Raw genomic sequence first — 12,167 nt, forward strand, 5'->3', positions numbered from 1 at the left:
AATAAAAATTATAGCCAGTTCTCCAAAGGGTATATCAGTAATTTCACCAGGAGATAGAATAGCACAATTACTAATAATACCAAGCCTACATGATAAATTTTCCAGTCATGTTGTAGAAAGAGGTTCCAAGGGATTAGGCTCCACAGGTGTAGATTGGGCTATGCTTTCTTTAAATTTAGATTCTCGCCCCATGCTAAAACTAAATATTCAAGGACATGAATTTAATGGGCTACTGGATACAGGTGCAGACCTTAGCATTATCTCTCGTCAAGAATGGCCAAAACATTGGCCATTACAACAAGCCACTCAAACGCTTCGAGGCCTAGGAGTGGCGAATAATCCCGATAAAAGTGCAATGGTATTAGATTGGAAGGATCCTGAAGGATGTGAAGGAACTATACAGCCATATGTATTGGATCATCTTCCTGTAAATTTATGGGGACGAGATGTCTTAGATCAATTAGGTTTGACATTAACAAATAATATCAATCAAAATGCACCCACTATTATGGCTAGACAAGGTTTTAGGAAAGGAAAAAGATTAGAAAAACAAGAACAAGGTATAGCAGCACCAATACAAATAAATCAAGGAACAGACAGACATGGGTTGGATTTTCACAAAGGGCCACTGAGACAAAATTACCTGGAAATCAGAAAGACCAGTATGGGTCCCTCAGTGGCCCTTGACTAAAGAAAAGATACAAGTAGCCCATGATCTGGTCAAACAACAATTAGTGGAAGGACATATACAACCTTCTGTATCTCCCCATAATACTCCCATTTTTGTCATCAAAAAGAAATCTGGTAAATGGAGATTATTGCAAGATTTAAGAGCCATTAATAATGAAATGGTCATTATGGGACCTGCTCAATCGGGGATTCCTCAGTTGTCTGCTTTGCCAAAAACTTGGTATGTTTTAGTTATAGATATTAAAGATTGTTTTTTTTCAATTCCAATTCATCCTGAGGATAGTCCACGTTTTGCATTTACTATCCCTGCACTGAATCATGAAGGTCCTGATCAGAGATATGAATGGAAAGTACTCCCTCAAGGGATGGCTAACAGCCCAACTATGTGTCAAATTTATGTTAACAGAGTAATCCAGCCACTTAGAAATCAAAATCCTGAGCTACAAATATTTCACTATATGGATGACATATTATTAGCACACAAAGCTAAAAACACATTGCTAGAATGTTATGCCACACTTACAAACTTATTAAAAAATTATAATCTAGAGATAGCAATAGATAAAGTACAATTAAATTTTCCAATTAATTATTTGGGAGTTCTATTATCCTCAACCATGGTCCGTCCACCAAAAATTCAAATACGAGTAGATCAACTCAAATCACTTAATGACTTTCAAAAGTTATTAGGAGACATAAATTGGATAAGGCCTTATCTAGGTATTCCAACAGGAGAATTGGGACCTTTATTTGATATCCTAAAAGGTCCATCAGATCCAAATTCACCCCGAATGTTAACGCCTGAAGCAAGAAAGGCATTAAAAATCATTGAAACATATATGGAAAATATGCATTTGGATAGAATTGATATAAGTTTGCCTTTATTATTTATTGTACTATCAACAAAAAATATTCCTACAGGAGTATTTTGGCAAGAAGGTCCATTATTATGGATACATTTATCTTATTCTCCTAACAATATTCTTACTAGGTATCCTGAGGCTGTAGGACAATTAATACTCAAAGGAATAAAAACAGCAAAGGCAGTGTTTGGAATTTCTCCTAATAAAATTATTACTCCATATACTATGAATCAAATTGATGAATTAGCTAATGAGTTAAATACTTGGGCAATAATCATGTGCAAATCTAATGTTTCATTTGATAACCACTTACCATCTAATCCTTTATTGTATTTTTGGTCATCGCATCCTGTAGTTTTTCCAAAAATGACAAGAAAAACACCTATCATGAATGCTCCAAATATATTCACTGATGGGTCAAATAATGGTACAGCAGCAGTAGTTACACCTGATCGAACTTTTACATTTTTAGTACCCAAACAATCAGCTCAAAAGGTAGAGCTTAATGCAGTATTACAAACTTTTGTGATGTTTAAAGACTCTGTATTTAATTTATTTTCTGATAGTCAGTATATAGTTAATGCTATAGTATCCCTTGAAGATGCTGGTAGGATTTCCCCTTCTTCTACTGTTTTCTCTTTGTTTTCCACTGTACAAAGTTTAATCTGGGACAGAAAAGATCCATTCTTTATAGGACATATCAGGGCACATACAGGATTGCCTGGAGCCCTTAGTTTGGGCAATGATTTAGCAGATAAAACTACACATGACGTACATATTTTCTCTATACTAGAAGAAGCTATAAATTTTCATAAAAGGTTCCATGTCAATGCTAATACTTTACAAAAGCGTTTTAAAATAACTAGGGAGCAAGCTAGACAAATAATAAAACAATGTCAAAATTGTGTGACCTTTTTACCACAAGTTAATCTTGGAGTCAATCCTAGAGGATTGATACCTAACCATATTTGGCAGATGGACGTGACACACTTGCCAGAATTTGGAAAATTAAAATATTTGCATGTTACAGTTGATACTTCTTCTGGATTTTTGATGGGCTCCCTTCATGCCGGAGAAAAAACTAAAGATGTTATAGCTCATTGCTTACAAAATTTTGCCACTGTGGGCATTCCAAAACAGTTAAAAACAGATAATGCCCCTGGTTATACGTCTACTTCTTTTAAACAATTTTGTTCATCATTTGGCATTACTCATATAACAGGAATCCCATACAATCCACAGGGACAAGGCATAGTTGAAAGAGCTCATCAAACTATTAAAATGTACTTATTAAAGCAAAAAGACGGAATTGGGAAGGGGTATATATTCCCCAAAGATAAACTTAAAATAACCCTTTTTACTCTAAACTTTTTAAATTTGGATTCATCAGGACTTAGTGCTGCAGAAAGGCATATGTGTCCAAAAAATGTACATAAGCCCAAGGTACTTTGGAAAGATATTCTAACAGGACAATGGAAAGGTCCTGACCCAGTAATTGTCTGGAGTCGGGGGTCTGTTTGTGTGTTTCCACAGGAAGAACAGCAGCCGATTTGGATTCCGGAGAGATTAACTAAAGTCCTGACCCAGTGATTGTCTGGAGTCGGGGGCCTGTTTTTGTGTTTCCACAGGGAGAACAGCAGCCGATTTGGATTCCAGAGAGATTAATTAAAGCAATTTCTACAGACCAAAAAGAAGATGATTTGGCTCAAATCCATAACAGCTGATATCCAAAACTCCAATTTGGCTATCCTTACATCTGCAACAGAACCAGGATGCTTTTTTCAATATCTATTTTATTCTATTTTGTTTTTTGAGCTCATATAGACCTAGGTTAATGTTTTGCTGATCAGTTCTATATATATATATATATTTTTTTTTACTATAGAGTTTTTAAACATTGCAATGGAGATTTCACCTGTAAAAAGTTATAAGGCCTTTACCATTATGTTATGTGTTGTATGTATTATATTATGTGTGCACACTTGTGTTTTGTGTTTGAATGTACATATGTCCATATATCATATATGATGAGCGCTCATAAAAAAAAAAAAAAAAAAAAAATGGATCCAAAATTTTTTTATTATTCACGTGATTTAAATGGTTTAATTTAAATTGGGTAAATAACTGTTAAGAAGGTTAACAGATCTGTTTGTTTACTTTCACCTATTCTTTTTATTATATTTAATAATTCTTTTCAAAATAATGTAAATTGTTAAGAAAATTGTTTTCTTTTAGTGCCTTCTAGAATGTTACACAATTATTAATATTAACCATTATTGCCAAAATTCCTATCTTCATCCCAGTGCCAGTGAAGATAATGTAAATTGTTAAGAAAATTGTTTTCTTTTAGTGCCTTCTGGAATGTTACACAATGTTTTCTTTAGCTATTATTGCCAGAATTTCTATCTTCATCCCAGTGCCAGTGAAGACAATGTAAATTGTTAAGAAAATTGTTTTCTTTTAGTACCTTCTAGAATGTTATATAATTTTTTCTTTAGCCATTATTGCCAGAATTCCTATCTTCATCCCTGTGCCGGTGAAGACAAAGATAAAACTAATCTACAATCTCTGCAATAGCCATCACTGAACCGCTTACAGAACTTGCCTAAACTATGTGTCACATGTATGCATTGTGAACTCACTTGTATGCATTGTGAACTATCTGTTGGTGCAGCGACTTGTGGTAGTGTTGGAGTATTTTTGCTGATGATGTCATCGGTGGTACAATTTTTCCAACAAGAGCTGTCAATTGGCTTGGTATATCTTCCTCTCTTCTGCTTGTCATGATCGTTCAGCTATTTGGGGGCCAACAGAGGTGAGGCAAAGAACCTCACCCCCCGCTGGTACCTCTCCACAGGTGTGGCTGTATACTGGACCGGTAGTCAATGACGGGTAAGATCCAATTACAATGGTACCAACCTAAGACAGGAGGCTGACGCCCTGAGGTCAGCTCATCCGAAGACGGGTAAGGACCATATGTAGTATTGGACAACCTAAGGCAGGCACGGTCCCTAAGCCACATGCTTGTCGTTTAAACAGAGAGGGGGAGATGTTGAGAGCCACAGCCAAAGGGGCCCCAGCAAACTTCAAGTACAAGATTCAAGTACAAGATTCAAGTACAAGAGAAGGTCTTTCAAGCTAGTGAGACAGAGGAAGGAAGTTTAGAGCCACAGCCAAAGGGGCCCCAGCAAACTTCCAGCTGCCAGCAAACTTCCAGCTGCCGGCTGATGATTGGCTCACAGTGGCCCCAGCAACATCTAGCTGATTGGTTCCTCTGCGGTGATGTTCATTGGGCTGTTTCCCTGCCCTTCAAGCTGCCAGCTGATGATTGGCTCACAGTGGCCCCAGCAACATCTAGCTGATTGGCTCCTCTGCAGTCATGTTCATTGGGCTGTTTCCCTGCCCTTCAGACTACGGAACTGCTCATTGGGGGACTTCTTTGGCTCCGCCCACGCGACCTAGCCAATCGGCCTCAAGAGCAGGAGGATTGTGGGAGGTGGTGGTTGGTGTGTGGGAGAGGCTTCTGGAAGCCGGTGGTGGCAGTTGGGCTCTGAGGGTTTTCCTGAGGAGCTGTTTTGTTTGGCGTTTGTAGTTTTAAAAATAAAGTTTGTTTCTTTTGATAAGTGGCTCCTGAATTGTGCCCAGTCAGACTGCGGCAGGGTCTGACAACCACCCAGGCCAGCCATGGCCTGTGATAGGGACATTAAAATATTCTGCCTTTTGAGCAGCATGAGAAAAAAAAAAATGGCAGCTGCAAAAGTTTTCAGCTCTTTCCTGAACTGAAAACTTTCTGCTGCACAATCTAGGAGTCCAAACCAAAGAGACAAGCTGGAGGTAGGGTGGGCATTGTCTGGACAGCCAGGACCAGCTGGCAGGACACAGATGCCAAAGAAGAGGGTCATTTTGCTCACCCCATCCACATTTACACCAACTCCCAGGAACAGATGGAGAGCTCATACTCTAATCCTGCAGGCACCCAACTGTCCTGGGACACACTACACCTTTCCACTTCTCTGCAGTAAGAATATTCAGCATCTTTGGCATCTTTCCTTGAAACTTGGTTGGGAAATTCCCAAATATCAGCCCAGCCTCTTTATCCCTGTAACCTAGATTCGCTGGGGGCCCAACTGCAGGCTGAGACCCTCTTGGGTGTGGGGAAGCAGCAGCCTCAGCCCCAGCAAAGGAGTAGATGTAGAGAATGGCCAGAATGTCATGTCTCCCCAGGTTGGGCTTGAGTGGGGCCCTGAGGCCTGTCAGAACACCACAGAAGTTGCTTCTCCAACTTCACCCTACCCTGTGACATATTGACCCAGTCACTGCTTAGACCTGGGTTTCAGATTCCCCACTCAGGCCCTCTAGTCCTCAGTGGAGTAGGCTTGCCTGGGTACCCAGTGCTCCCCTGCTCTTGACCCTCTGTCCATCGAGAACCTGGCTCCCCTTCCCTTGGCTGCAATGGATGGACCAACCACTCCCCGTACTGGCTTGCCTGCCCACTGCTCTATTCTATCCATCAGGCTTTTCGGTCAGTGATCACCCCACCTAGGAAGTGCTAAGTGTCCCTTTGGACCCTGCCATTCTTGATCAGTTTCATTAGTCCCTCTCCCCTTCACTTCCACATTGAGACCCATAGTCAACACCCCTAGCAACCTCCGCTGTGTGCCATCTGGAAGAAAACAGGATAAAGGTGACTTGGTCCATAAAGAGACCCAGATGGCCACTATGAGGCTTGGCCCCACCCCCACCTGGCCACCTCAGATAGCCACCCTTACCTTCTCCAGCTGATGGACACCCTCTTCCACACAGCAGATGGAGGCCAGTGTGCGGAGCGCCTGGGGGTACAAGCACCGGAAATTGTCCTGTCGGCAGACCTTGAAGAGCGCTACGACCCCACCCTCCTGCCAAGAAAAAAGAAAATGTCACATGACACATCACCGTGGACCTTCCCTGGTACTGACTCAAGAATAACTGGCATCCCTCACCCAGCTGATCAGCTTTGGGGTCACCCCACTACCACCACCACACATCCACATATGCACAGAGAAATGCAGACTCCTAACCGTCCAAGTTGGAGGTGAGATCACCCTGATGCTTCTGGGATTTGGGGACCAGAGGCCCAGAAGGACATTTTGCTGGGACCAGGACTGACATCATTCAACATAGGTCCCAGATGCCTGGCCACACCCTCTCAGCAGCCTCCAATAGAGCAGGCCTGGAATCTTCAGAAACAGACCAGAGGCAGGTGGAGGGAACGGAAGACTAGAAGTCTACTGCTAGTTCTCACTCTGCCAGCCATCCCCAAGCTCCTCCTCAACAACTCTGACTGCTCTGGCAGGCAGGCAAGATTTATTCCCACTTCTGTGATGGGGAAAAAAAAATCCTGAAGTGCACATGGGTAAGGTAATCCACCCTACAGCCACACTGCACACTGCCAGGCAGGAATCCGGGAGAGGGAGTGCCTCCTCCAGGGGCCCTGCCACTGGTCATGTATATTCTATACTTAACCACTGGAGCCCACCTTGGCCCTGGGTACAACAGATCACACGGGGGACTCGCAACACCCAGCAAACCAACGCAAGCCCACCTTGTGCCTCCAGAGCACATGAGGCTGGATTCCCTGTATCTGGCTTTGATTCCTTTCCTCCCTCTCCCTCTTCCCTGGGGGCTGGAAGGGTGCCTGGAGGTGGCAGCACTAACACAGCATCAACCACTCCCCTGAAGCCTTGGGACGCTGGCCCTTAACCTCATCACTCTCAAGTCTAAGCCCTTTGCAGCTGCTCCCAAAACTGAACAAAATGTGACCAAAAGAAGGTAAGTTCACCAAAATACCATCTCCCATCAGAATTTTAAGAACTCTGACCACCAAAAAATATAGTGAGCACCTACTATGTGCCAAGCTCTATCCTGTGCTGACGGAGGGTGCAGCAGTGAATGATTGGAAGGACAGCAAAATGATTGGAAGGACAGAACCACTGGCAGAGGAAGCCGTGACCACTGCGGCCCAGTACAGCTGCACCAAGACAACCCAGGCCCAGAGCCTTCTTTCCCTCCACTCCAAAAACATAGGCTCACATGCTCTTTTGGCTCTAAGAGTTCTGCTGCTGAACACGGCAGGGGTTGGGGTGAACATGCCTAACTATGGAAAAGTGGATAACTTCTGACAGTTTATAATCAACTAAGATTGACCACAAACTTTTATAACTCTACTTCCCTCTGGGGCTGTTGGTTTAGTGGGAAAGGGGTCTGCCTTACTGCTGTTAAATTTATTCATGTATTTGAAAACACAAAGACACTGTATTTTCAGTGTCAGACACTGTGCTGAGCCCTGAGCAGGACTGCCTCAGGCCCTGTCCATCCTGAACTCATAGTCCAGCAGGGATGGCAGGAAATTCTAAAAGCAGATTTAAAGCTGGGTAAAGGTTTAAATGAGGGTGGGGGCGCAGGGTTAAGAGCGTGCAGAGCAGGAGGCTCTCACTATCTGGGAGGAGTTTGTAGAAGGGGTAAGAGAGAACCATTCCAATTTTATATGCACATCACTTCTATAATAAAAATTTGTCTAGCATGAGACAAGAAGCCTACGCCTCCAATTCCTTGTCCCATAATCCTTTAACCTTACCTTCACACTTGCTCACAGGACATCTGATAAGGGTTCTCTATAAAGACCTTACTCAGAATCAAGGAACAATCAAGTTACTCTTTAAAGTGAGAAGAAAAGAAACAGGACTCCTAAGCTCTCCTTAGCCAGCCCTGCTGGCCACTAATAGCCTCCCTCCAGATTAAATATATGCTCATACATATGGAGATATGTTTATTTATGTATTTATGTTTGATCATCTCAGTTAAACAAATATCATTTCAATAAATAGATGACAGATGTTGACATCTGGAGCAGACAATGAAGAAACGATGCCAAAGAGCAGGAGGCCGAATGCCGGATGGATGTGGCAGCCCCCCGTTTGGCTCAGGAAGCATTGAAACCAGCACAGGTCTGCCTGCTCCCCTGCACACATTTGCACTGGATCCTCATTACATTCTTTCCCAAAGCCTGTGACAAAGGTCCTTATTTGTGTTTTCAGCTACTGGGAGAGGAAAGCGAAAATTTTTGGACCCAGTCTGAGATTCTGGTGCAAATCCTGGCTCTGCTGCTGCTTAGCATTGACTAAAAATGAGTCATAACAGCTCCATGACTAAGCAGTAGGGGGAGCAGTGAAGCCACTGTGTGCAGAAGGGCCTGGTCCCATGTTTTGGAGGTCCCATGTAGGAGGGTCAGCTTAGACAGAAGGCTTCCCGGCTAGATGGTTGCCTCATGGCCTCACGGAAGATGTATCAAGAGTTGGGACACGTGGAAGGCCAGAGGAGGAAGGGGCCACAGGAGCTGAGGTGAATTATCTCATGGACCACACTGACCACACTGGAGCCCCCATTCAGGATAGGAGCATGGCACTCACCCAGGAGCAAGACTGGGAATTGCCTGAGCTAACAGATCACACTGTTGGCTGGAGCTTGTTTAATTTTATAGAAAGCTCTGGGCTCCAAGCCGAGCTCCATAACAGAATGAATTATTCAGACAAGCTTGGGATGAGCTGTCCTAAAGCTGGCAGAGGCCACTTATGGGGTGTGGAGGCTGGTGGTAGCAGGAATAAGAGAAGAGTTGAGGATAATTTTAATGAAGCGCAGGGGAGTTTTCATGCTCGCCTCTGGGGAAGGGATGGAGGTGGCCACCATTATCTCAGGGAAGCTTGGGCATCGTCCTTGGTCTTCAGAGTATCCAGAGATTGAGAGGAAAGATTTCAGATGGGCTGCCCAAGTTCCCTCCTGAAGGCAGCTTAAGTAGATTAATGACCCAAAAAGAGACTACAGCACACCCCAAAAGAGGAAGGTCAATGGGAGAAACTGCTCACATGTGTCACAAAGTTGGTCACATTTACTGAGCATCTGAGGGGAGAACACTAGGCAGGTGTGCCAGGGACTCCCAGTTCCTGCCTCACTGTCAGACACCCTCACCCAGTGACTCTGCTGGAGGAACTAGTCTCAGCATCTTTCAGGCTAGAAATAAAGTAGGTATCATGCACCTTCTCTCTGCTCTTAACCCTTTGTCTACGGGATCCCAAAGACCAGAGACACAAGAAGGTCGAGATGATGATTTGGAGTGAGCATACACGGTTAAATCCCATCTCTACATTAATGTGTGTGACCTTAGATAAGTTATTTACTTTTTTTTTTTTACCCCTGAATTTCTGTTTCCTTGCCTTAAAGATGGGGATTAAATTCTAACACATCAAAAGATTGTTGGAGTATCAGATGAGATAATAAGTGGGTTGAGTAAGTAGGAAGGACATGGGAGGTCTGTGGGAAGAGGACAAAGAGATAAAAGAATGAGAGGGAAGGAAAGGAGGAGGGAAAAGTGGAGGACCTGCTGCTGAGTGGGATTCGGAACACAACCAAGAGCACAGCCTATAATGCTAAACAGCCGGGTTCCAATTCTGTCACTTACCAACCAAATGGCCCTCTCATTCTCTCAGCTCCCCCACCTGTACCATGGGGTAGATGCTGTCTACCACAAAGGATGAGTAGGAGGTTTATTTTTTTATTATTTTAAAAAAATACATGAGAGCAGAATGTATTACAATTCCTATTACACATATACAGCACAATTTTTCATGTTTCTGGTCTCTATATAAAGTATTTTGACACCTATTCATGTCTTTAAACATGTACTTTGGATAATGATGTCCATCACATTCCACCATCCTTGCTAATCCTCTGCCCCCTCCTTTTCCCTCCCACCCCTCTGCCCTATCTAGAGTTCGTCAATTCCTCCCATTCTCTCCCTCCCTGCCCCACTATGAATCAGCCTCCTTGTATCAGAGGAAAAATTCAGCATTTATTTTTTGGGAGGATTGGCTAACTTCACTTAGCATTATCTTCTCCAACACCATCCATTTATCTGCAAATGCCATGATTTTATTCTCTTTTATTGCTGAGTAAAATTCCATTGTGTATATATGCCACACTTTTTTTTATCCGTCCATCCACTGAAGGGCATTCATGTTGGCTCCACAGTTTAGCTATTGTGAATTGTGCTAGCAGGAGGTTTAAATAAGTTATTTTGTATAAAGCACTTAGAACATCATAGTAAGTGCTGTTTATAGAGCACTTTTTTAATAGCACACTTTAATGGGTTTTTTTTCTTTACTACCATAACTGTCATCACCACCATTGTCATCACAGCTGACCACCTACAGCCATAGAAATCTCAATTCTCTCACTCCTCTCCCCCATTCCTGTCTTCACTGTCATCAGCTTTGCACCTGGAGTGGGCCAGCCCATCTTGGAGTTCTGTACCAGGAGCAGAGAAAGAAAAACTACTGATTCAGACAGACTGATCTGTTGCAGCAGAGGCTTTACCTGGAAAGGGAAGGACTCTAGATTTTAGCCAATTAAGCTGGTGGTAAAAAAAAAAAAAAAAAAAAGCATCCACTCCAGAGCTGGACACATCTGGTTTCAAATGTCAGCTAGACAAGGTATTCAACCACTGTGAGTGGAGTCCTCATCTGTACGTCAGGGCCACCATACCATCTCAGAGGGGTAACTGTGCAGAAAGTGCCAGTATGGAACCTGGCACATAGGAAGCAACCAACATATGGGAATTCTGATTGTTGTTATTCTGGTTAATGCTCAATAAGATTCGTGTATTCTCTTGGGTAGGCTCCAGTGAGGTGTGGCCCACGTAACAATCAAAGGATCATTATGAATCTTTAAAACTACTGGCTATGGCTCCTGAGAGTTCAGGGATGGTGTTGAGAACACGGGGGATATTTGAGTAGCTGAGGAGTGGGTGGAATAGGTAAGGAGCCTCAGACAGAAATAGAGGAGTGATGACTAAATGTGGAAAACAGTTCACCAAAGCCTTCTGTTTAAAAATGGATTAGGGTAAAATTAAAATTGCTTCATTACTTTCTCCATAAAAACACCAGGGAAGTCGGACAGCATGGCAGATTCAGGAGGTCTCAAAGTATCCAAGAGTTCAGCCTCTTCAGGTTGACCTTGCCAACCTCCTCCAGTGAGCTAATGGCAGAACTGGGAGAAGAGGAGACTCTGGTCCCTACCCAGACCTTTCTCCCCTGCTTTCTACCACTGGGAATGTTTGGGATCAATCTTTAGCCAGAGGAGAGTCCTGGTCCTCAGAGGAGACGAGGCTTAGGCACAAATGCATGTCCTCTCTCTGCTTTCCTGAAAAAGGAACACAAATGAAGGCAGGCAGTAGGAGCCCTTGATGTCAACCAGCAGGTGGAGATGAGACTTTGAGTATCCAGGCCCTGGAGCAGAACACCCAGAGCTTCAGAGCCCATGCCAAGTAGAGTCTCCTTCCCAGGAAATTCTAAGTCCTCTTCTCAAAACAAAACACCTCCGGCTCCATTCTGCCATTGAGAATAAGTCTCACCCCTTCTAGGCTTCAGCTCCACTCCTGCAACCCAAACTCAGCTACCGTTTGTCATTCATTTGGAATGAGGGAAAATGATTGTTCCAAAAGAAGTTCAGCTAACTTCTATTTGAACCTAATCATCAAACAGAGATTGGTGGCAACAGCTCTCTGGTCCCCCACAGCACCACAAC

General features: G+C 43.3%; 1 protein-coding gene across 1 annotated transcript in view; it reads right to left on the minus strand.

Moving 5' to 3' along the window:
• Window positions 1-12,167, minus strand: part of Insc (INSC spindle orientation adaptor protein) — a 128,247-nt gene that overhangs the window by 40,485 nt on the left and 75,595 nt on the right. Inside the window, exon 7 of the mRNA XM_026398993.2 lies at window positions 6,323-6,448. Coding sequence (XP_026254778.2) covers window positions 6,323-6,448 — 126 coding nt within the window. The remainder of the gene's footprint in view (window positions 1-6,322; window positions 6,449-12,167) is intronic.

The sequence above is a fragment of the Urocitellus parryii genome, chromosome 4, assembly GCF_045843805.1.
Source record: "Urocitellus parryii isolate mUroPar1 chromosome 4, mUroPar1.hap1, whole genome shotgun sequence".
Taxonomy (NCBI): domain Eukaryota; kingdom Metazoa; phylum Chordata; class Mammalia; order Rodentia; family Sciuridae; genus Urocitellus; species Urocitellus parryii.